The sequence below is a fragment of the Agelaius tricolor genome, unplaced genomic scaffold, assembly GCF_023055355.1.
Source record: "Agelaius tricolor isolate 1412-34295 unplaced genomic scaffold, bAgeTri1.0.p SCAF_9, whole genome shotgun sequence".
NCBI lineage: Eukaryota > Metazoa > Chordata > Aves > Passeriformes > Icteridae > Agelaius > Agelaius tricolor.
In genome coordinates, this window is record NW_027269269.1 from 1,744,560 (window position 1) to 1,766,929 (window position 22,370).

General features: G+C 41.4%; 1 protein-coding gene across 4 annotated transcripts in view; it reads right to left on the reverse strand.

Moving 5' to 3' along the window:
- MTUS2 (microtubule associated scaffold protein 2) overlaps positions 1–22,370 on the reverse strand; it is a 263,855-nt gene that overhangs the window by 54,208 nt on the left and 187,277 nt on the right. For all 4 annotated transcript variants that reach the window (XM_071433978.1, XM_071433977.1, XM_071433980.1 and 1 more), the window contains 2 exons: positions 10,014–10,178; positions 1,682–1,780 (listed from right to left, as the gene is read on the reverse strand). In XM_071433978.1, coding sequence (XP_071290079.1) covers positions 1,682–1,780; positions 10,014–10,178 — 264 coding nt within the window. The remainder of the gene's footprint in view (positions 1–1,681; positions 1,781–10,013; positions 10,179–22,370) is intronic.

The following is a 22,370-nucleotide window of genomic DNA, read 5'->3' on the forward strand; positions in this document are numbered from 1 at the left end:
TGGAGGAAAGTCTGTGAATGCCCCTTAGCATCAGCTACACTGCATGTCCTCTTCAAAGGCTGCTTTGAGTATTTTTTGAATTTGTTAAGTAGGTGAAAAAATTGTCATTATTGCTTTGTTATTGCTGAACTTATTTCAAAGAATGCCAAAGGCTACTCTAAAAAAATAAATGAAGATGATGTGTATTTTCCTACTTGATCCTTAGAGTGATCAAGGAATTTACATTGGCTTAATTGCAGACAAGCCAGTGGAACAAGTTTTTAATCAGTCTTATGGATGGAGGTCAGTTACTCACCCTCTCACGAGAATGAAGAAACCTTTGAGGCCTCATGAATTGGATATGCCAAAACTTTAGGCCTTGAAAATTATTAAGTCACCCGTGGAGAGGCAGACCTCCTTAAGACAATACAAATACACTGTACAAATATTCCAGTGTTCCATTTTGCTTTGTAATCCTAGTGGAAGCAAATCAGCTGAGCTGTAACATGCTGCTACAGCCACAATCAGTGCTGATGCTTAAACTGGACTCCCACCGCTATAAACACCGGCGAGCTTCTGGTCTGGCACTCTCTGCAACAAATTCTTTGGATCTCTCTGTGATCTCACCAGGTGCAAAATAGCCTGTAAATTATATGACTCAGAGGACAGCATTAAGTTCATCTTTTTACTCTAGTATCTTTGTAAGGAGAAGAATTTTGTGTCCTGTTGGTGCCCGGGAAGATTAAATTTAACCTGCCATTTTATTGATTTTGTTGGTTGAGAAGAAGAAGAATAGAGATTGAATTTAATAATAATGGAGAAACTCTTGGTGCAAGTTATAGGAGCTGGAGAGCTCTTCTACATTATTTATATTCTGCCACCAAATGAAGCAACATGGGGTTCTATCCCTCACAGTTATAACTTAAGTATCACATAGCTGTAGAGATGACATTTTAAGTATTCAAGCAGAGTCTTAAAAATGAGATAACAGAAGATAAACTGCAAGCACAATTAAATCAGTGGGATCACGCACACTCATTTCAGAAGCATTTAGATCAAGCAAAGGCCAGCCTCACAAAAGTCTTTAGGCACCTTATCCATTTATTAATGTACACTCAGTAGACATAAATAGAAACAAGTTCTCTTTGGTTTAGTAAATAAAGAAAGGTATTCTTCAGAAATGTTAAAACCATGTGTTAGTGCCCAATATTGAGGTATAAGTTGATAATGTCCCAATAGCACTTTAGAGGTTTTTTCTATAGATAGTCCCTTTTCCAGTTATGCACAGAAATACCCCAGGAAATTTAGTGCCTCTGCATAGAAGTAAGAGTAGATTCTGAGCCAAACATTATCACTCCAGGCAATTCTCCAAGGTGTCTTTTATTTTGCTATATGTATCTGTCCTCTTCTTATGTAAGAAAATTGTAATGATAAAAATAAATTCCTCTGCCCTTAAACATGTAATAGCAACAACTCTTTGCTTTGAAAGAGAGATGATTGCATGGTTATAACAAAGAGAACAAAAGTCTATTCAGCTCATGCATTGGTATGATAAAGCCTGCTGTAGCCAGCTTAATGAACCTTGGACACAATCAATCCTCACTTAACAATAGTAGGTCTCAGATTTGAGTGTGTTAACAAGAGATGCAAAGTCAACAAGTTTAAATCTTCCCTGAAACATTGCTTTCAGGTTCATAAATACCTGGTGAATGGAGTTTTGTGGCTGTTACTGCAGATTTCTTAGGGGATGAGACAGCTGGTCTGCTAGCATCCTGATCTTTTTGCACTTCTTTCTTCACACCTGTTTTAGGAAAAAAACAATCAAAGGTAGAAAGACACCTGGTTTATAATTCTGTTTGTAACTGCGCAGAACTGTGTCACTAAGATACACATCAAAATGGCAAAATGTATTTCACCAATACATGTCCTGGGCTCTGCACAGAATGATGCTACACAGCGCTTCTGGGTTGGATGCCAACCTGACATGTCTGCAACCACAACTGTGTACATGCAGCTGAGCTGACATGCACAGCACTGAAGAAGGACAGAAGGCTTTGCACACTACCTTGGCTTTCCAGTCATCTGTACCATGACAAATGCCATTAAGGCACAAATAGCTACACAGGTAACCCATCCTATCTGTTCTGAGTGTTGTGTTCTGTCTCTTCACCTTGCTGTGCAACCTCATTCTGGCCTGCAGGAGGAGTGGAATAGGACTGTGCAAAGCTGACTGAAATTACCTGCAGGTCCCTGCCCTGTCACCTTTTCCACAGGTAAGGAAGCTGCCTTTTCTGGAGACCAGCTTTCCAAGGTGGTCTCATGTAGTGAAGAGAGAGGCCAGAACCAGAAGCAGGCAGGATGTGCCAGAGCTGTGCTGGATGTGGCTGCCTGGACACGAGTGTGGGTCTCTGCCTGTGCAGTAAGTCAGGCAGGGACAGAGCTGGGCAAGCACATTCAGGGCACAAACCTACAAGACACTGTGCCAGTGTGGGATGAACCAGGGCATGGAATATTTCTGAGAGAGGCAACTCCATGTCTGTTGTTAGGGCATGGAATATTTCTGAGAGAGGCAGCTCCATGTCTGTTATTATCTGTCCCACCAGTGGAGCTCTCTGCTCTGGGCCTCGGGATGGTCTGCCAGCCATGAGAGCCCTGCAGTCAGAGACTGCCTCTGCACCAGGGAGGCACGACTTCCTCTGAAGGCCAGAGTGGCCACCCAAGCTCAGCTCCTCCTGCCCACCCACAGCTCCCATCAAAATAGCTGTGGGGACCATGCTGAGTGCAGTAACATGAGGTCCTGCCCTGCTCCTTTGACCATAGTATGACAGTCACAGGAACTCAAGCAGAAATTTTTCATCAAAGAAGTAAGGAAAAAGAGCAATAAAAAGCAAACCCTGGGACAATAATGTTGTTTCCTGTTTGCTTTCCTTTTTTTAACCATTAGAGTTTGTTGAGGGTTGCATTTTAGCCTGTAGAGCTGTGTCACAGCACCTGGATACACAGGAAAAACAGAGAAATTTAAGGCAAATCACTTGCTATAGAGGCAAAACAAAGTTTGCCTTATTGACTTTTGCCTCTTTTATGAGTATGTTCACAGATATCTTATAGGAAAATGTCCCACAGAATCTGAAGTATCTGAAGCAGGAAAAAAAAATCAGATTTTCTTGGTGGTGCCTAATGACAGTAGCAGTCCAAAAGCTAACACTATCTTCTATTTTGCTTAATACAAATGTGACCTGGCTCTTTCAACAGCGGAGAAAAATTATAATTTGATATGAGGATCATAATCTTGAGGGACACTTACTGCCTCACTAGTTTTCTGCTCCCTCCAAAGCCACACCTAGTTACAGCTGCAGTATATACAGGTTTATTTCTGATGCATCTTTCACCCTTCCACTTCTGCCTGCATCAGGACTTGCATGCAGAGGGCTGCAGACACAGCATTTGCCACGCACCAGAAGCTGAGCTGCATAATTCCTAGCACTGTCTCTCAGCATTTGCTTGCAGAGTGCTTCTGGAAAGAGCACATGCACCTGCACGTCCAACTGTTTGTGGGAGGAAAGGATGGGACAAATTCTAAAACCCTCTTTGACTCTCTTCCACAGTTCATAGGCAAATCACACCATCAGCTGTCAGGGGCTTGTAAAGCCTGAACACTTGCTCATGCCTTTACTTTTGTCCATCTCCATTTTCTCTGCTGTTCATAAATACAACATGTTGAGGCTAAGATTCTCATTTGTGATTAATACTTTTCACAGTGAGGTGACAGAAGATAGAAATTGCCTGTGCCTGCCCCCTATTACACTGTACTTTACTACAGAGTAGGACAGAAAAGGTGCCCTTCTCATTACTAAGAACCAACCTGAGATAGCAGCTGTGAGACAAAACCAGGGCTTGTTTTATAAGACATAGTTTATATAGTTATAGATTCAAGCATCAGGTAATAAGGCTTTGGCTTTTCTGGGGCATTCAAAATAAAAATATAATGTACAAATGGGCCATATACAGAGCTCCTCCATAAATTTTGCTATGCCAGATGCCAAACACAGACAACAGTAAAGTGTGTGCTTTCTTATGCTTTCTTTAGGCATGTAAATAATTAACTGCTTTTGGTTTTGAGACATTTTCCATGAGGAACACCTGGGGAATTCACTCAGTTCCTTGACCTTAAGCACAAAACAAGAATCAATTGCCCAATTAGAGCTTGGTTGAAAAAAATGGAGCAAAGAAGCCCAGGAATTTGCAGAGGGCAGGGCAGGGTCTGTGCAGAGCAGCGGGAGCTGTGTACAGGTGCTGCCTGGTAGGCGCAGCTGCATGGGGGACGTTGGCTCCACAAAGTGGAAGACCAGCAGGAAGAAGGTGCAAACACATATCTGGGCAAGGAAAGATAAATAGGACTAATAACAAGGAAGATCAGTGCCCTTGTTCAGTTTAAAAGACTGGGAGAGCTCTTGAGGTCTGGTGGGGCAGCAAGCGGGCAAGGGAGGAGGGGTTGTGCCGCAAGGGAAGAGCCAGTGCCCAGCACAGCCTGGCTGGGAAGGGGACAGGGACACATGGATATTATTCAACTTCTCCTTCATAAGTAGGAAGGCTCTGGTGGCCTCTCTGTGGCCTTCCTTAGAGGAGAGGGATTTAGAAAGCACACAGCAGGCAAAAGGAAGGACGGTCTGCAGGAACAAACTGTTATCGTTTTGCTAAGCTCATCACCCACAGGGAAATTTTAGGGGAAGAGCCATCCCTGGCATCAGACCTCATATAAGAGCTTGAGCTGAATGCTTTTCTAAAAATGGGGTTTGTTCTTGTCTTTTGAAACAACAGCTGTTAGCTGGTTCAAAGAGAAACACTCAGAAAACATGTTGATTTCCTGCAGGGAAAATAAATCTTTAGATTACAAGTGTTTGGGCCCAGATTTTGTCATTTCACAGAAATATAGAATTTCAAGTTTAAAATATCTGAGGGAGAGCACTGGTGTAGTAATTAGCATAATGTGCAGTAGCACCGAGTATGGTGCAGCAGGAGGTTACAAAGTTTGATCTTTTCTAGCTTGAAGTGTATGAAAAGTAATTCAAAGACTAAAATGCACAAAAAAAGGTCTGATGCTCCAGGGTAACTCAGGAAACAAGACAAACATTATTCAGTTCTTATTACAGGCCTGAACACATGTAAAACCTCAAATCATATTCTGTCATATATATTTTGAAATGTCAAAAGGTGTTATGATTTTCTTCTAAATTCATCTTTTATAATGTATATTAAATCTGATCTGGAACAAAATTTATTCAAACTCTTAATGTTATTGCCCACAGACTGGAAATATGGAATTCCAATTAGCTCTGTGTTAAATGCCTGTGCATTAGCCTTATTCCTGCATAATCAGGAATCCTGCGCCTACCAGGCTTTTAGCACTGAGATTCCTAGCAAAAAGCTCCTGGTATCTCAGGAACTACCACTAACTTCCAGGCTTTCTGGAACACTTTCCAAGGCTCTGCCACCTCCTACTACTGACAGAGCTCATGCAATGAGAAGTTTTGTTTCTGGTAGCCAGTAATCAAAGCCACAAAGTACTAATTTTTATGTGAATCTACATTCCATTTAAAGTTAGAAATCTCTCAACATTTCCCCTCTTTTAAAAGGTATACTTGTGTAAAGAAAGGGATATTTCAGGCCAAAAGAGAACAATGAGCATAAATATTTGTTTGTCTTCTCTGCTAGTGTGCTTACAACATTTTCTCTTGAAAAAGGCCTCTAAAACACACAGTTCTGTAAAGGTATTTACATTTCCTAATTGATATACACAGCCTGCTCCAAACGAAATAGAAGGAGCAAATGCAAAATAATTAGAAACACGAGGCAAAACGTTCCAGAAATCACTTAAAAAATAGCAGATAAACAAAGCCACTTCTCCATTCCCCCAGCAGTGCTGAATGCTAGCCTAGGAACCAGAGCAAAAGACACCTTATCCAAGACATCTCCTCAAGCACTGCAGAATCAGCACTTGTATTTGCCTGTACGTTTTTGAGTCTTCAAAAGCCACTATACTGGGATAGGCTTCAATTTGCTTTTATACTTCAGACTGAAAGCAAGTTAACAAATTGTACATTGAGTATTTCTTCCAAAACAAATCCTAACATGCTGTAGACATCATTAACAATTCAATGGGAGTAACTGCATTCAGAAGGATTCCAACTGTTCTCAGGAGTATTTTATAAGTTAACTAATGCAGTTTGCAAGTTTAAAAAAAAAAAAACAACAAACCCAAGGAAATATCTTCAGTCAGTCACAGACACAGGGAGCCCCTTTGAGCTTTCTTCTGCCTTTCCCCCTGATACCCACGACTAGTCATGTCCTTGGTGAGTAATGACACATCCCTGCATGCATTGTTTGAGACAAAATGAGCAAAGCTGGAAATATGATGGATTTCTGTAGAGTGAGAGCAGTCTAATTCTCTCTAGAGACTCTCTACTTCCTGTGATCTATGAGACACTAAATGACTGAATAAAGAAGTAGATGTGGAAGAAACGCTGTGTATTTCTTGAAGTAGAAACTGCTAATGCTTGTGCTTTTCCCTTTGTTTCAAATTTGAAGTTAATTTGATAAGAAAAAAAGGATAATAACTATTTAATTGTCTTGTCTGAAAACGGTTCTTGTATGAAAACAATAAAGTCTCTTTAGCTGGTGTTTGAAAAAATAAAGGAAAAGATACACCTGATAAAACAAATCATTCTTTGGACTGAATAGAAAATCTCAGGGTAATTCAGAACATACAACATTAGTTGAAGAGTTAAAACAAATACTCTTCTTTCTGCCATTTTGCATGGATCCTACGGCATTTTATTGTCTTCTCCTGTTTGAGGTTGAAATTTCAAACCAAGACACTTCCTCACACAGTTGTGCTATGGCATGTTTCAGAGTGGTTCCCAGAAGAAAGGTAGGAAAACTTGCAGAAGAACTCTCACTTTCACCTGCAAGGTAGAGCTGCATATCCCAGTGTTCAGTACAGGAGCAATATGAATGTAACCCACTGCACACTGCTATTCAGCTTGGAAGGGAAAGTGTTTGCAAGGGGGAACAAAGCAGCAGCAGACTCTTCTCCCTTCATCCCTGCAAGAGTGCTGGTGCTCACCCTTCCCCCCTCAGGTGACCTCAGCTCATCCCTCTCCCTCCTGCTGACGTTGTGCTGTCTGGATTTTGCAGAATCTGATCAAAAAAAGCACATTTTACACTATAAGATTGCTGGTGAGAGCTGAGATAACACTGGCCTCCTATTTTTCATCTTGGCTGATTGCATTTAACAGCCTGTCCTGTTATATATGATTTACTGGTACTTGTAGAAGCACAGGAATTGACCGGGTGAATTTTTTGAACAATGCTTTGATTGTCTTTAATTTAGAGGGGCAAGTAGGAACAAGCTGTTCAAATTAATTTTTTATTGCCACTGTCATTGCACTCAAATTAGGATATTTCTTATGCACGACAACAGTCATTAAATAATAACCAAGTAGAAATAGGAATCCCATAATACACACCCCTCAAAATCTGCAACAGGGAATAGAAAAAATAAAATCTAACAGCTCTCTGATTTCATAGACAGCTGGGTGGCAGATCCAGCCTGGTGGATGGAACTGAGTCTCTGAACATTGCCTTCTGCAGATAATCTCCCATTTTAAGGGAAATTTAAACCAGAAAGTTCATATATGTATGCTTCAAGTACTGTATATTTTAATCAACATCTGTGGGAAGAGGAAGCTTATATGAATTTCAGAGCTAGATTATAGTTGCAAAGTTTCTGATGGAGAGCTGCTTTCACCTATCATTAAACAAAATATGAAGCAATATAGAAATGGTAAGTGTTAGTTAGGTTATCACTGCACTTCCCAAAGTAGCTAATATATTTAAGTGAAATTAAAAGACCTCTCTTTTTTTAGTCAAGCATGTGCTTTCTTTTCCCTGTTCTATAAATTGACGGACATGTAAATATAAAAAGGGCTGTGCAATACACTAAAACCTAATTAAGTGGACTCTTTTCACAGAGCAGTTGAAAGGCCATCAGTTCATGCCTGCAAAACAATTTGCATGACAACGATCTTCCACTGCTATTGTCCCATGCCACAATTCTTTTTTGATCATCTGAAGCATAGCATCATCTGCTCCACAGCTAAAGGAGTCCATTTTCATTAATTATTTTTTTTTTATTCCCTACAGTCCAATTTATTTCACAAGCACTTTTAGTGAAATATCAGGAATACAATCGCTCTTGAGTAGTTGTGTCTTTTATTCTTTTAAGGGAAAATTTACTGTTCATGTGGTCTTCTCAAGAAACATCTAATACATGAAAGCTTTCATGTGATTTTTGGTGGCTAGTTTTGATTCATTAATATAGCTAGATATTTTCATTTGTGAATTAATTTACTATTCATACATAGATAAAATTATGTGGATCTCTGAAATACAAAGGCAATTTTTACATTACCTGATATTGCACCCTTTCAGAAATATTATTTATATTTAAATTACTGCCATCCTCTTTGTGAAATACTTTTCTCCTTTCTCTCACAAAATATGCTGTGTGCAATACACATAGTGCCTGTGCTCCTCAGCTGTAACTGTGGAGTGCTCTAAGCACTTCAGTTCAGTAACTGCAATGTTTTGCACAGGAGGTTGGTCAGATGCTAAATATATATGCAACATCAAGCCTATAGAAATCACTGTCCAAAGGATACCTAAACAGAAAAATTTACATTCTGTAGGTATGTCTGTCACATTGGGATCTACACCCAGTGTTCATATGTTATTGCAAGAGAGGCAAGATTAGAACTGCCAAAAAAAACTTGCCTTCATATTTTCTTTGATTTATTTCAACCTTTGCTCTATCAAATGCTTAGCATTTTGAGGGACCATGACACTCTTTTAATTTAAAAAAATAAAAAAAATAATTTAAAATTATGAATTGCTGCTACCTTGGCTTATAAAAAATTAAACCAGAACACTGGACTATCATAGTTTCTTTTGCTTCTGTCTGTTGTGTATAATAACAACTTCCTAAACTTGCCAGCTGCCCCTGTTCAGGAACTACGTCTGACTGTTTGTATTACACAGGCAGGTAACCCTATTTCCATGTTTAGTTTCCTTCCAGAATAAATCAGGCAAGTTTATGACATGGTAATTGCTGAGTTATCCCTTCATCCTTACCTTGACCCATGGCTCTTTTATTGTATTTATCTCCCTCCATCCGGTTGGTTTGGTGGGGACCTGGGACCTAGTGCCCAGCCAAGGTCAAACCACTACAACAGGTTAATCTGACTTGAAACCAGGGGACAAGAACTAGCAAGGCATAAAGTCTTTGTGTCATATTTTGCACTGACTTTTCCTTCCCAGCTCCATTTGCAATGTGTTATCAAACCCAATGGAACTTACATAGAGATGAAACGCTGTTGAGTAAGAACCAGCCTGGATAAAATTGCTTATTTTGGAATCTAAACTGTCAGATCTAATCTGAACTTGATGGAACTGGTCATTTGAGACATAACTGAACTGAGCAGAAGGAGAGTTTAGGCAAGGAAACAATCTGGAAACAAGACTAGGAGTTTTTTGCTTTGTTTGCTTGCCTCCTTCTGCCTCTCTGAGTAAAAAAAAACAAAGATTACTTAAACCTAGAGGCCAATATCCTCATCACTGCAAACATACCTAGCAATGAATTATCTGCTCGATGGAATGCTTTGCTCTCTAAAGCAATGCAATGTTTTCAAAAAGCTGCTTGTTGAGAACCAACAACATATACACTAAATCTCTGGCATGTGTAGTTAGGGACAGTAAATGCCTTCAATTTTACACATAACTCACAAAATGAGATTATAGCTGTGTTGTTGACTGTGTTCAAAAGGGTCTACAGCAAATGGAGTCCAAATCAGCACACCAGCAATGGGCCCCAGGATGGCATGAAAATTAATTAAAAGCAAGCAGTAAAACAGCATCACAGCAAGGTTTCTGCACTTCTTGGCCTAAGGCAGGTGGTGTTTGAAGCTTGGAGCACTTACCAGTGGGTGCTGTGGCTGTTTTTGGTGCTGGCAGTAAGCTCCTGCGTGGGGTCGCTGTGCTGCTGCTCGATACCTGCGTCGTGCTTTTGCTGCTCCCCTTGGGAGCATCCTTAGAAGGTGCAGGTGCCCTAGGGGTGGTCTGCTCTTCATTTCCAAAGCTGGAACCTGCAGGAGACCGGAATTGCACTAATTATAAGTCCATAAAAAACGTATGTGAACTGTAGCATACAGACCAAACTTCTATCAGCAATTATAATCCACAGCAACATTTTCTCTCTGCAGCTTGGGCTGAGTGACATGGACTTTCTCCAGTATAAACCCTCAGGTAGAAATAAAGAGTTCCCAACAACTTAAATGCTAGGTCTTGGCAGCTGTTACAGTCTGGTTCCAACAGGAAATTAAGACCTCCTCTTTGTCTGCCTCTGTGAAGGTATGTGGCTACAACACTCATAAAGAAACCATGGAATTCCTAAATATAAGGGTGGATGAGTTTATGGCTTTGTAGCTGCTGGAGGAGCCACACCACACATCCATCCCACCACTTGGAAGCTGCTGATGTTCAAAATAGAGGGGAATAGCAGGGCACAGTGGTGCAAAGTTTTCAAATTCCCCTGCTCAGGTGGAGATTTCCCACAAAGAGTCCCTCAGATCACACTCTGACATTTGAATAATAAGATAAAGAACAAAGAAAAAATTCGGCCTTAACTCTCACATCCACTTCAGTTATATTCTCATAACAAATATTAGGTTGCCAAGTTTTCCACCTTAAATTGACCTCTTTCAAAACTTTAAATGGGTTTGGTGTCCTTCTGCATTTGCCATCTACAGAATAATGACATCCTAGATTCCTTGTAGACATAAGGAAAACAATATTTTCTTAACATTTGAGAAAGGCAGAGTTGGAATGCTGTTTTTACCTACCTGTCTACAAGGCCTAAGAGGAGCAAAAGATTACAGCAGATCTGGACTTAAACATTTGCAGAAGAATGAACATTTTGTTTGAAAAAACTAGTGGAGATGGTGCAAGAAATGCAAAAGATGTCAAAAAAGGCCTATAATTTTTATTTCAATTGTTTTACAAAGATACAATACAATATTGGTTAGGTACTGCCTGCAGGAAAATGATAGCATTATCTTAATAATTGGCACATCCAAGTCTCCAATATTTTTAAGACGCAGGCTTCTTGAAAGTGTGCAAGTAAAGAAGAGATTTCATTTTTGCCTTTATTACTGAAAATCTACTAGAGGAATAAAAAGCAGGTTGGAAAAGAAAATCCTCTTTCTGATAAAGGAAGAATATCCCTTTTGGCTCTGAAAAAACAGCTTTAAGTTTTGCTGTGTCTTTGAGGATGCTTGCATATACATCTTAATTTAAAATGTGTATCTGCATTATAAATGGACTTCTACAACCATATGTGACCTTTTCCCAAGCCACACTAAAAACTCAAAACAGTGTAGTGTACTCTACACAGGAACAAAAACACCTGAAGCATTTGTCACCTTTACACATCTCTGCACATAACAAACAACCCCTCAGCACATCAGGTGGGTGTTGAATATCCAAACTGCATGCATTTTTCACCTGTGTAACAAACATTTAAGTTTATGTGCTGAATTAACTGTGACAAAACACTGCTGACTTCCATAAAGTCACAACAGCAGAAAATCTGGCCCAACCTAGCCCCATCTCCTCTGCAGCTGTGCACGAGGGCATCTCTTCTGCCAGGTGGCCAGGGGGATGCTGCAGCATGTGTGTCCACCTCAGGCTGTCTGCACCACACCCCTGAAGCTATTCCTGAAGTGGTCTCATATATATGCTTACCCTGTCAGCTTGGGTAACACCACTTGTAGAAATATTTTTTCTTTCTTCAGCTATTTTTTATAAGTTTCCATTGCAGAAGCACTAACCTTGAAGAGTAAATTATTCTTATTTTTTGCAGAGAAATAGAGTGCAAGGGTTCTTTAATGGAAACCATTTATTCTCAATTTCAACATTCATTCAGTGCCCTACAGCGAGGAGTGAGGGAAGAAGTGTGAGGCTGAGAGGGAGCAGATGCTCCCTACAGAGCCTGGGGAAGACCATGGGGAATTCCAGAGGAATTCCCTGCAGCTTGTGGGGAGGACCCTGATGGAGCAGATATTCACACTCCACACCGGCACAGGTGGACATGGCCCAAAGGAAGCTGCATCCATGGAGAGCCCTCACAGGAGCAGGGCCCTGGAAGAAGCTGTGGGCCTGGACATGAGAACCATGCCAGAGCAGGCTTATCCTGAGGGACAGCAGCCCTGGGTAAAGACCCATGCAGGAGCAGGAAGAAGTGTGAGGTGGAAGAAATGGCAGAGAGGAACTGTAATGGACTGACTGCAACACCCATTCTCCTCCCACTGCGCTGCTCAGTGGGGATATGGGATGGAGGAGGTAGAGGAATTGGGAAGGGAGAAGTGAAGCTGAGAATGTAAAGCAGCCGTGTGGAAAGTGGGGATTGAAAAGTTTCACACCTTTCAACTCTATTTTAATTGTTAATATATTAAATCATTTTTCCAAGTCAATTCTTTTTTGCCTGTGACAGCAGCTGGTAAGTGATCTCCATGTGTTTATCTCTACCTGGGGTCTTATTCACCTTATTTTCTCTCCTGTCCTGCACAGGAGGTGAGACAGCGGCAGGGTGGGTGCCTGGCAGCCAGCTAAGGCACAGCAGCAATATGAGACACCCAGGACTTGCTGGGATAAGGTCAATGTTTCTCCTAAGAGACATTGTCTCTCACTTTGCTCTTCACTCATAGATGGAGACTGGAAAAAGACAGTGGGATACAACACATGCGTGTATAATATGCCCCAAAAAGCAAATGTTTGCTGCTTCCATGGATATCACTAAGGCAGCCTCTGGTTCCCCAGGAGCAGAGGGAGGTGACTTTCACCCTGCTGCACATAGATTCCAGAGCTCAAACAGGATTCAAAGAAGAAATTAAATTAAGGACCTAGGAGAATGCATATTTCTCATGGGAGGAAAATAAAGGCTGTCATTTATTTCAAGGAATCAACTTATAGGAAAATCAGAAAGATTATTCATCAGATGGTCCATCTATTAGTCCCTCATGAAATAATGCCTCCCACTATTATCTGCAGCAGGTGAATCAGTAGCATCTGCCTTTCCATGATACCACATCTTATTTTCCAGTAAAAGCCTGTACAAAAACACCAGATGTGCAGTGGGTGAACAGTTTCCAGGTGACCACATCCTTTGCTGTAGTGTATCTCTTCCCTCCTACTCCTCTACTTTGGCATTCTGTCCAAACCAGGGGAGGCTCTGCTTGCCTTTGAAGCACCTGGTGAGTTGTTTGGGGTGCTACATAAAAGGCCCTGCGTTTTTGCAGATTCTGTGCTCTATGAGAGGCAGCACTGCTGACTTTGCAGTAGAGTGTTTAACAGGCTATTAACAATCTGCTGGGGCTGAAGGCCTTCAGCCTCACTTTTATCATCTCCTTACTATGAGCCCCAAGGAATCCTACTCTTCTGCTTCTGAGGAAAAAAAAATATCGAAAAGAAGAACATTCCTTTGAAGACTTGCAGTTACTTTGGAAAGTCCCAGCTGCAAAGTCCCAACTCTTCCTCTGCACTTGTTTGCCAGTAGACATGGAGAAATTAGGGCTGGGAACACATTGTAGGCTGCATGTTTGAAGAATATCATGACCAAAATCCCACTGGCTCCTAGATGTCTTTGAACCACTGTTTCTCAGTATCTGTCACCACTCTTTTTACCATCTGGCTGCAGCTCATTTCAGGGGCTCCTCACCCACAGAAAAGGAAGACCCTTTTGTATGCATCACTACAAGTCTGTGCCTATTGTAAGTGCTCCTTTTCTGAAATTATTTACAAATTTTAGAAAAAAAGGATAGAAATATATGTTAATACATATAACTGTAAAACTAGCAGGAACATGAAGGGGGAGAATTCTGGATTTGATGAGAAATGAATTAGGCCATGTTGTGTGGCAGGTCTTGATCTGAGAGGAGACAATGGTAGGAAGGGCTGTGTTCTGGAGCCCCACAGCCACAGATTTCCCTGTCTGAAGTCAAGGGCAATAAAGTCTCCGTTTGCTGGAGAATTTGCATCCTCTCTAGAAAAGCAGCTTGTTTGATGCCTACAGGTCTGACAAACACCTACAGGTGTTGCTGACAAACAAACTGCAGAGGAGTGTTGCAGCATGAGTGCAGCTCCCTGTCCTGTGGGCTGCTACCTGCAGCCTATGACACTCAGAGACATGGAGTGAGTTTCCAGCTCTTCACAGCAGGTCAAGCATTCCCTGTGCTGGCAGGAGGCTTGGAGCTGATAGCTCCTGCCACAGCTGTAGTCACACTCAGGACACTGGGAACATCCTGGCATTGTGCATGTTCACTGAAGGACAAACCTTTACCCAGGGTTACAGGAAGGCCTTTCCAGCATAAAGATCCTTGGACACTCCTTGATGCCAAGTTAATGATGATGAAGTTATGCCTAGCTGTTACATCAGTGATCCCACTTAGCAATTCTAAATCACTTCCCAGTCACAGAACTGAAGAAGTTTTAAAAAAGGATTTGAGCCAATTTCCAAATTCACACAGCAAGGAAACAGCAGAGACAGAGAGTGAGCAGAAAAACCTGATGATGAATGAGGCTGGAATGACCTTTTTTCACCTGCAAAACACTGGGATGTATTATTCCTCTAGGTTTTACTAGGTGCACTTTTGTGCCCTAGTTTTCAAGCAAAAGTACAAGCATAATGTGAAATTTAAAGTCACTGCCATGGGGAATGATCTGATAAGAAAAGTACCTAAACTGCTGAAAATAATCAGGTGATGCTTAAAACCAAAACCTCCAAGATACACTTTTCACTAACTTTGGACATCTGCCCATCCTTCAGTTAATGCCCATTCTTTATTCCTGATTGTTACTTGTGAAGTGGTAAGCAAATTTTATAGAATGATTACCAGATATGCAACCTGTCAAGTAAGATTTTAATTTCACTACTTTAAGGGTTGCTGTTTTGAAGTCCAGCATGGCATATTTTAATATGACTTTTCATTTCACACAATGTCATTTTCAAGAGACACAATTGAACATTCAGCTCTGTAGCTCAAGCTGAAACAAAGCTATGGACCAAGAGGTACAGTGTGATCATTAGCCCTGAGGGCTAACCATGTTGTTAAGATGTTTTGATAGTACATAAGATTACTAGCTGGCTAATTGGGGTTTTTTGCCTTTGCAGAGAGACAGTGCCTGGTATTTCCTCAGGCCAAATACCCAAGAGATCAGGCACCAGCTCATGACAGGTTTATTTTCCAACCAGATGCTTAAGAATTGATGTCCACACAATGCTTAAGCCTAACTTACTTAGCTCAAAGTCTTTCTTCCTACTGCTTTTTTTTTTTTTTTTGGCTCAGACAAAGATGTTTGAGCAATAATTCCCTGTAAAATACTTTTGTTGTGCCTGATCATATCACTTTATAAAAGCTGATTTTTCAGAAGTCTTTACATTCAAAAATGAAACTTGAATTCTGAATTCAGGTTAATCTTAAAGGTTAATAATTTCCACCAAAATAAGGAGCCAAATCTGCAGTGCCTGTCAGCACAGCTTTAGCCAGCTTTTGGTCTCTGCACGGCCAATGATCACCTCTGAGGCAGCCCTCTCATTGATAGGAAGGGAGTTTTGTGCCCTTTGTGCCAATTAATCATTGGTGATGATGACAACTGTGACTAGACATGGTTTTTGTACATTAACACACCTGTAAAAGATTGCTGCATGTCCATCCCTCTCCTGATGCCCTCCAGTCCTAAAGCCAAGCACTTTTCTCCTGTGTCACCTGCTGTCAGATGGTTTGGGGCCTCTGGACCTGGCTGTGCAGAAAGCTGTTGGGCACCTGAAGGGTGTGAACCCTGCAAGGTTGACCACCACTGGAGAAGCTGCAAAAGCAGCTCTGTGCAGCTATACTGGCAGGCTCTTCCATCACCTCCAGCTGCCCTGACTGCTTCTGCAAGGGCTGCATCCTGCACTTGCAGCTGATCCAGGCAAGCAAAAGAGATGTGGTGTTTCTGGCAGGGCAGAGGGAAGCATCGCCTCTTCAGGCTGTGCTTTCCTCACTCAGGTGGCAGCTGAGCTGCCAGGGCAGCCCTGGTAACCCTACTTCCAGCAGGATGCCCTTGTACACATGGCCTTTATTTGAGACTTGGTCCATCAGACTGTATTTACACTGCTAAACAAAAGCTGGACAAGCATTGTAGGCTGTCTCATCCTGACACCACCCAGGCTGATCACAGCAGCTTTTCCTGAGAGGGTTAGAGCAGACAAAACCATGGCCACAGTGTGAAGGATAGGGTTAGGGATCAGGACACTAGGCTTAGCCTGGCTTCCAGGCTTTCCCTTTCTCACCAGCACAGCTGGAGCTGCAGCCAAGGAGCATCACTGAGCTGGGCCATGCATGCTCCATGTCACTGGCAAAGGAGGTCATTCAACTTAGTCTCACTTACATCAAAATGGGTTTAAGGAAAGTAGAGATGTTTTGCCCCTGCCAGATGGAATTGAAGCTCCTTCCTTTACACAATTTCCTGGTTTTGATGACACTGAGTTTTTGAAATATAGATTAATTTTAGGGGAACAAACATATCTTCAGTGCCCTTCATATATAATAGATAGCAGAAATACAGCCTTCTGCTGAGACACCTCCTTGTGTCAATGCTAACTAATTCATTTCACATTACCAAATAAAATATGTATTTTAGGATCTGGCTATGTGAATTTCTTACTTGAGTGGAGCCATGTGCTGCTCCCTCCTGAAGTGTTACAAGCCTCATTGGGCAAGGTGAAAATTTCACCACAAAGTAAAATCTCTGTATGTGTTACTGGGAATTACAGAAAACTCACTGACTATGCCTGACTTTGGAATCACATAACCCATTTTATTTGGGTTCTGGTGAGATGTTACACCTTTGTCAAGAAAGATGAGCATTTTATTATGTAATAAAGTCTGTATGTTGGTGATAGCTTTGCCTGCCACCGGTGGATTCTACAGCTGCTTGGCTAACTGAGAGCTTTTGCATTGGCTGGCTACAAAACCCCATAGGACATGGAGCAAAGACAGCATAGTATTTTGCTGATCAACTGTAGTATTTGTCAGAAGAGATAATATAAGTGTTTTGGAATAGTGCCAAAGATACCTAGGCTGCACAGACATTTTAAGAGGGGCCTCAGACATCACTGTGTATCTACCTTCTGAAAGAGGAATCTCCTGGCATTACTTGGAGCTGAGCCATCAAAGGTCATTGATGACGAAATCTTCCCTGCAAAGCTTCCTGATTCAGTGTCTGGCTCTGATCACAGTGACAAGACACATCCCACCGGGACAATACTCCACCGGAGTGTCTCTTGTGGCACTCGCAGGAGCTGATGCAGTAGAATTACACACTGGGGAAATGTTTGCTTCTCTAACTGAGAAGAGAAAAACGTACCTGCTCCAAGCTTCTCCTAGACATATGGATTAAAATTTCTAACAGATCAGATCAGAGTAATCTGATCTTACTCTGTAATTACTGAAGCCTATCAATTAACTGTAGGAAGGGCTGGTTCTTAAAACCTGACATACACTTGAAGGCAAGCATGTACTCATAATGTTTTGGAAGCTCTTCTTGCTGACACTAGTCAGGAACATATTACATATCAGTTAAACATTTAAATTCCTCTAAGGTTCATTTTGGGAGAGTAAATAAGTAGCTATATCCAAGCAGCAGGTTTTCTGGGATCCTACTGAAATTGATTGTTATTGAAGGCTGAATTTGTAAGAAAAACAATATTTGATCCCTGTGAGGGCAATTGAGGTGTTTGTCTTTGGTGCAACAAAATTTTGACTTAGGCTGAATGTTTTAGGCAAAAGACTGCTCTCTATACCAAGCAAAAAGCACGTGAAGAAAAACAGGAGCACAGATTTACTTCAGGTCTTATCTGACACAGTCATGCACTGTCTTACAGAGGAGATGGATGAATACAGGTCCAGGGGCCACTTCTCCCCCTCACCGCACAGCAGTGTAGCCCTCTACACCACAAAATTCCCAGGCACTGTAGAGCTCTCAAAGTAACACCAAGCACCGATGGCATTTTTGCCACAGACACATATATGGTCCAATGCCCTCAGCTGCCAGAATGACCCCTGGGATCACCAGGGGATGGCTAAACATTAAAATAACTAGAAAGAAGACACAGATAACATCCATTTTTTACTCCCACTAAAGCACTAATGGCATGTATCAGCCTATTTATGGGGAATTTTCCCACACAGGAAGATTTTGATGTTCCTGGGTAGTCCTTCGGTCTCAGCACCCACACTTCTAGAAGCACCAGTTTGTAGCATGACTTGTGCTCATGACCATCTGCTTTCATGGCACTGAGCCTGCTTCTGAACTGGCATACCAAACCCTCTGGGGCACAGGCACCCATGAAAGACAGAATTAGAAGTGACATCTGCTCTGCAAGAGGTTCCTCCTGATGGCAAGAAGTGCCAAATTAGAGCCACATGCCTTATTCTAAGGAGTGACATCTGTTGGCCCTCATAGCATTTTGTCATCAATAAATGTCTCTTCCCCAGAATCACTGCTTTTAATTTGCTTGAACACTGGCTTGGAGTATTTTGACACTTAAAGGTATATATAATCCTTGGGAAAAGTGTTAATGACATTCCAACAGCGATAATGAATTTCCACCAGCTTTAGCAATCCATGACGGTTGGCACAGCTCAGCAGACTAGGAGAGGTTAAGCCATGCTCTAACAATTGTCAGTGCTTAAGAACTGAAGGTGGCATTCAGTCCTGCTCCTTCCCTGCCAAACCCACAACAACACGGAATTCCGCTAGATCAGAGAGCTGGAACACGTGTCTGACTCCTTACGTGGCATGACAATGACTTCAGAGCATGTGACACAGGCTGAGGAGGGGAGATGTCATACTGAAACCTCAAGGATGGAAGAGCCTTAGAGAGTCCCCAGTTAGTCACTAATTAATTGCATTTTATGAGCTCAGGCACAGATCCTCAAAGCTGCTTAGGAACTTAACTCCTATTTCATTTCACATTCAAATTTAACTCACTGTGCTTATTCTTAATCACCATCTCAGCCCTGAAGGAGTTTCAAACCCACAGATGTCTCCATTTCAGAGTATGAAGGATGCAAGCAGCTGAGCCGAACCTCCCATGAATGCTGAACAGTTCTTTGGTTGGAGGAGAAAGGAGATGATTGGCACCAGATCTGTGCTTTGGAAACAGGCAGGGAGTTTGCTAAGCTGTTCAGAGCAGCCATTTGCTGTGCTCACATCATGTTCATCCTCTTGGACAACAGGCTGTTCAAGAAAAAACAAGTGAACCTGCGTTTCCCAGTTAATTTTCACAAACTCCTGTGTAAGTAATGCACGACATGTACAGTGCTGCTCTGGGCTGACTCCTGTCCAGATCTGTGTTTTGTAGCTATTTTGGATGTCATAGAGAAAAAAAAACCCCAAATCTATAGCAAAATATAAATCTGGGAAAAAATTATTTGTGTAGTCCAGAATTTCAACAGTCAGGAAACATTTTTCAGTGGAAAGAATTATTTTTAACACAGGCACTGGCTACATTGTATATTTTAAGACTCCAAAAAAAAGTTTGACTTGCAGAAATTCTGCTGCTGAAATGTCTTCCTCAAAAAACATCTTAACCTGTTCAATGAAACAAAAGGTGTTTTTTCTAATAAATATTGTCAGTTAGGAGGAGCCTGGGTATAAAACTGCAATTCAAAACCACCAGGAGAGAGAAACACAAAACAGTCTTCTACTATAAATGGCATTATCCATGGAGAACAAACATACATTTTTTAATGATGTGACTGTTAAATTTTTTTCTTATCTCATGTTTACTAAAAGCAGTGCCTTTAGTAGATGATTTTGAGCAAAATTAAAGTGCAGAAATATTAAACCAAAGTGTTGTCTACTGGAAGATTGTAATTCAAGTGATTTCCGTAGTACTTCAGTTTTAGGGAAAGATCTTCAAAGCCCTGTACTCTCCAGGAGGAGTTGGATAACTCCTAGACCTGCTAACAAATGGCAGAGGCCTCAGGAGAGTCTAAGTAGTAAATCTTCCTTTGAGTTGTTTTGCTGGTTCTGCAGAGTTTCCTTCTCCTCCACGACAGCAGAATCTGACAGGACCCTCACAGGGCCCTTGGTGCTTCTCTCATATTCCTGAATCCTGAAGGCAAGTGGTTATGTAAAAATTGCAGTCAGTATTAGTGTAAAAGAATTACAGTAACATGAATAATAAAATAATTACCCTATGCACCTAGGTTTTTTTTACCTTCTTCTTCAGCACTTATATGTAGCCTGAGAGCATCTCCAAGATCTTCCTTTTAAAGAAATATCCTGGGTTTTTCTGAAATGGCATGAGCCATGATATCACACCACATTACTGTGATGACATAGAGGGTAAAGGTGCATTTGCTCTAAGGAATGCTCAAAAAGCTCCTCCTTCTCTCAGTTAAACATGAACACATGTCTCAGGGCACCTGAGTCCTAGTCCCTGACATTTAAACATGGGGGTGGTGGTAGAGCTTTAGAGCACTGATACTGAAGACAAAGAAGGAGGCACTTAGAGGAGACAGAAGAGTTTTACTGTTCTGCAGAAAGGCCAATTTTCATTAAAACTGCATGTATATTATTTGTAAACTACTTAGGATCTGGGAAACAAGACAATGCACCAAGCCCATCTGTCTCCTTCCAAATTTCCAAAGTCTCACAGATGAAGGAGGGAGTGGAAGATACAGCTGAGGCACTTTGCAGAAAGGATATTACTCTTTACTACATCAAAATTAGAAAATAGGGCAAGAACTTATGGAGAACAGCCCTGAGGAGGAAGATTTGGGAATCCTGGTGGACAAAAATTATTGTCTGAGAGCAAGAAAAACTACTAGCCCCACAAGACACACATGAAGATAATATTTTATATTACAGACCATACGTCTCCTAGTGAAGGATAGCCATTATTAGAAATTAAGATCCACTCCACCAGAATCCCAGCCTCAAAAACAGTCCGTAGCTTCTCAGTAGCTGGGAAAAAAGCAAACAGCTTCATCTTTTATGAGTAGCAACAAATTTTTCTTCTGATTTTACATGACACAGTTCAATGAACTTCCTTTGGAGTTTGTTTTGGTTTTGTTTTCTTGTTTATACAATGAAAAGACAATGGAAAGCCTGGAAAACAATAAGGACTTTTTGAGATTAATCAACACACCAGATATCTCTGGTTTCTCTGGAAGCGCTGTGATTTTGTTCAAATCCATAATGAAATTTTAACTGCTGCACCCCAGAGAGGGTTCTTATCCTCTTTGTATTCTCTAAAATTTAGGAAAAAAAGAAGTTTAAATAAGGGCTCCTGTGAGTTTGGAAATGCAACATATTTTGCTGAAAAACCTCTAAATTGGATAAACTTGGGGTGGTGCTGGTGGTTCCTCAACAGTATTTCACCTTCTTGTGCTTGTTAGCAGAGTGCAGGGAGTTGCAACAAATCAAAAAACTCTTTGAGCTTTGGGCAATCTGGAAGCCCATCCCTACTTAACAATGCCAGTGTCATTGCCAGCTTCTGCCCATCTACTTGTTTTCTCAACAATCTGCTCTGTGAATAGGGGGACTAATGTAATCTGGTCTCCTTTGAGTTTTTGTGGTTTATACATCCCACTGCACTGATGATGGCAGCCCACCCAAGTGCCAGTTATTCCCAGACCAGCACTCCCAGCTCCCCATCAGCTACAACATATGAGCCCCTGCCTGTGGATCCTCCTTGTGCCTGCAGTTTCAGTGTTTCCCTTCTGAAAAGGCCTCATAAATGACACAGAGAACCCACATTGCTCTGCCAAGGCCTCTAACTGCTATTCAGCCTCTGGTGTTGTGGCAGGTTTTATTCCAGAAGGCCAGAAAGGCTCTGCACCACCAAGACCACAAGATAGGAACTTTCTTAATGGAAAGCACTAATTTGGATCTTTGGTCTTCAGCAAGCTGCTAATTCTATGAAACCTGTAGAATCTGAAGTGGCTCCTTCCCTCAGAGGAGTTCAAAATACAGGAGAGATGGAGAATTACAGGATTAATCCCACTGATTTACATAGATTTTGTTTACTTGGAAAATGATAAAAAACCCTAAATTGAGAGAGAAACACCAAACATTTGAATCACTGTGACCACATTTAAAAGTTAAACATTACCTGGAACAACAAGGATGGCTTTTAGGACCCAAGGGAAGGAGGAAAAGCCCTTCCTTGTATCTGTCAAAATGACTGCACTGATACTCTGGATCTGGGCTTTCCAACTGGTAAGCTG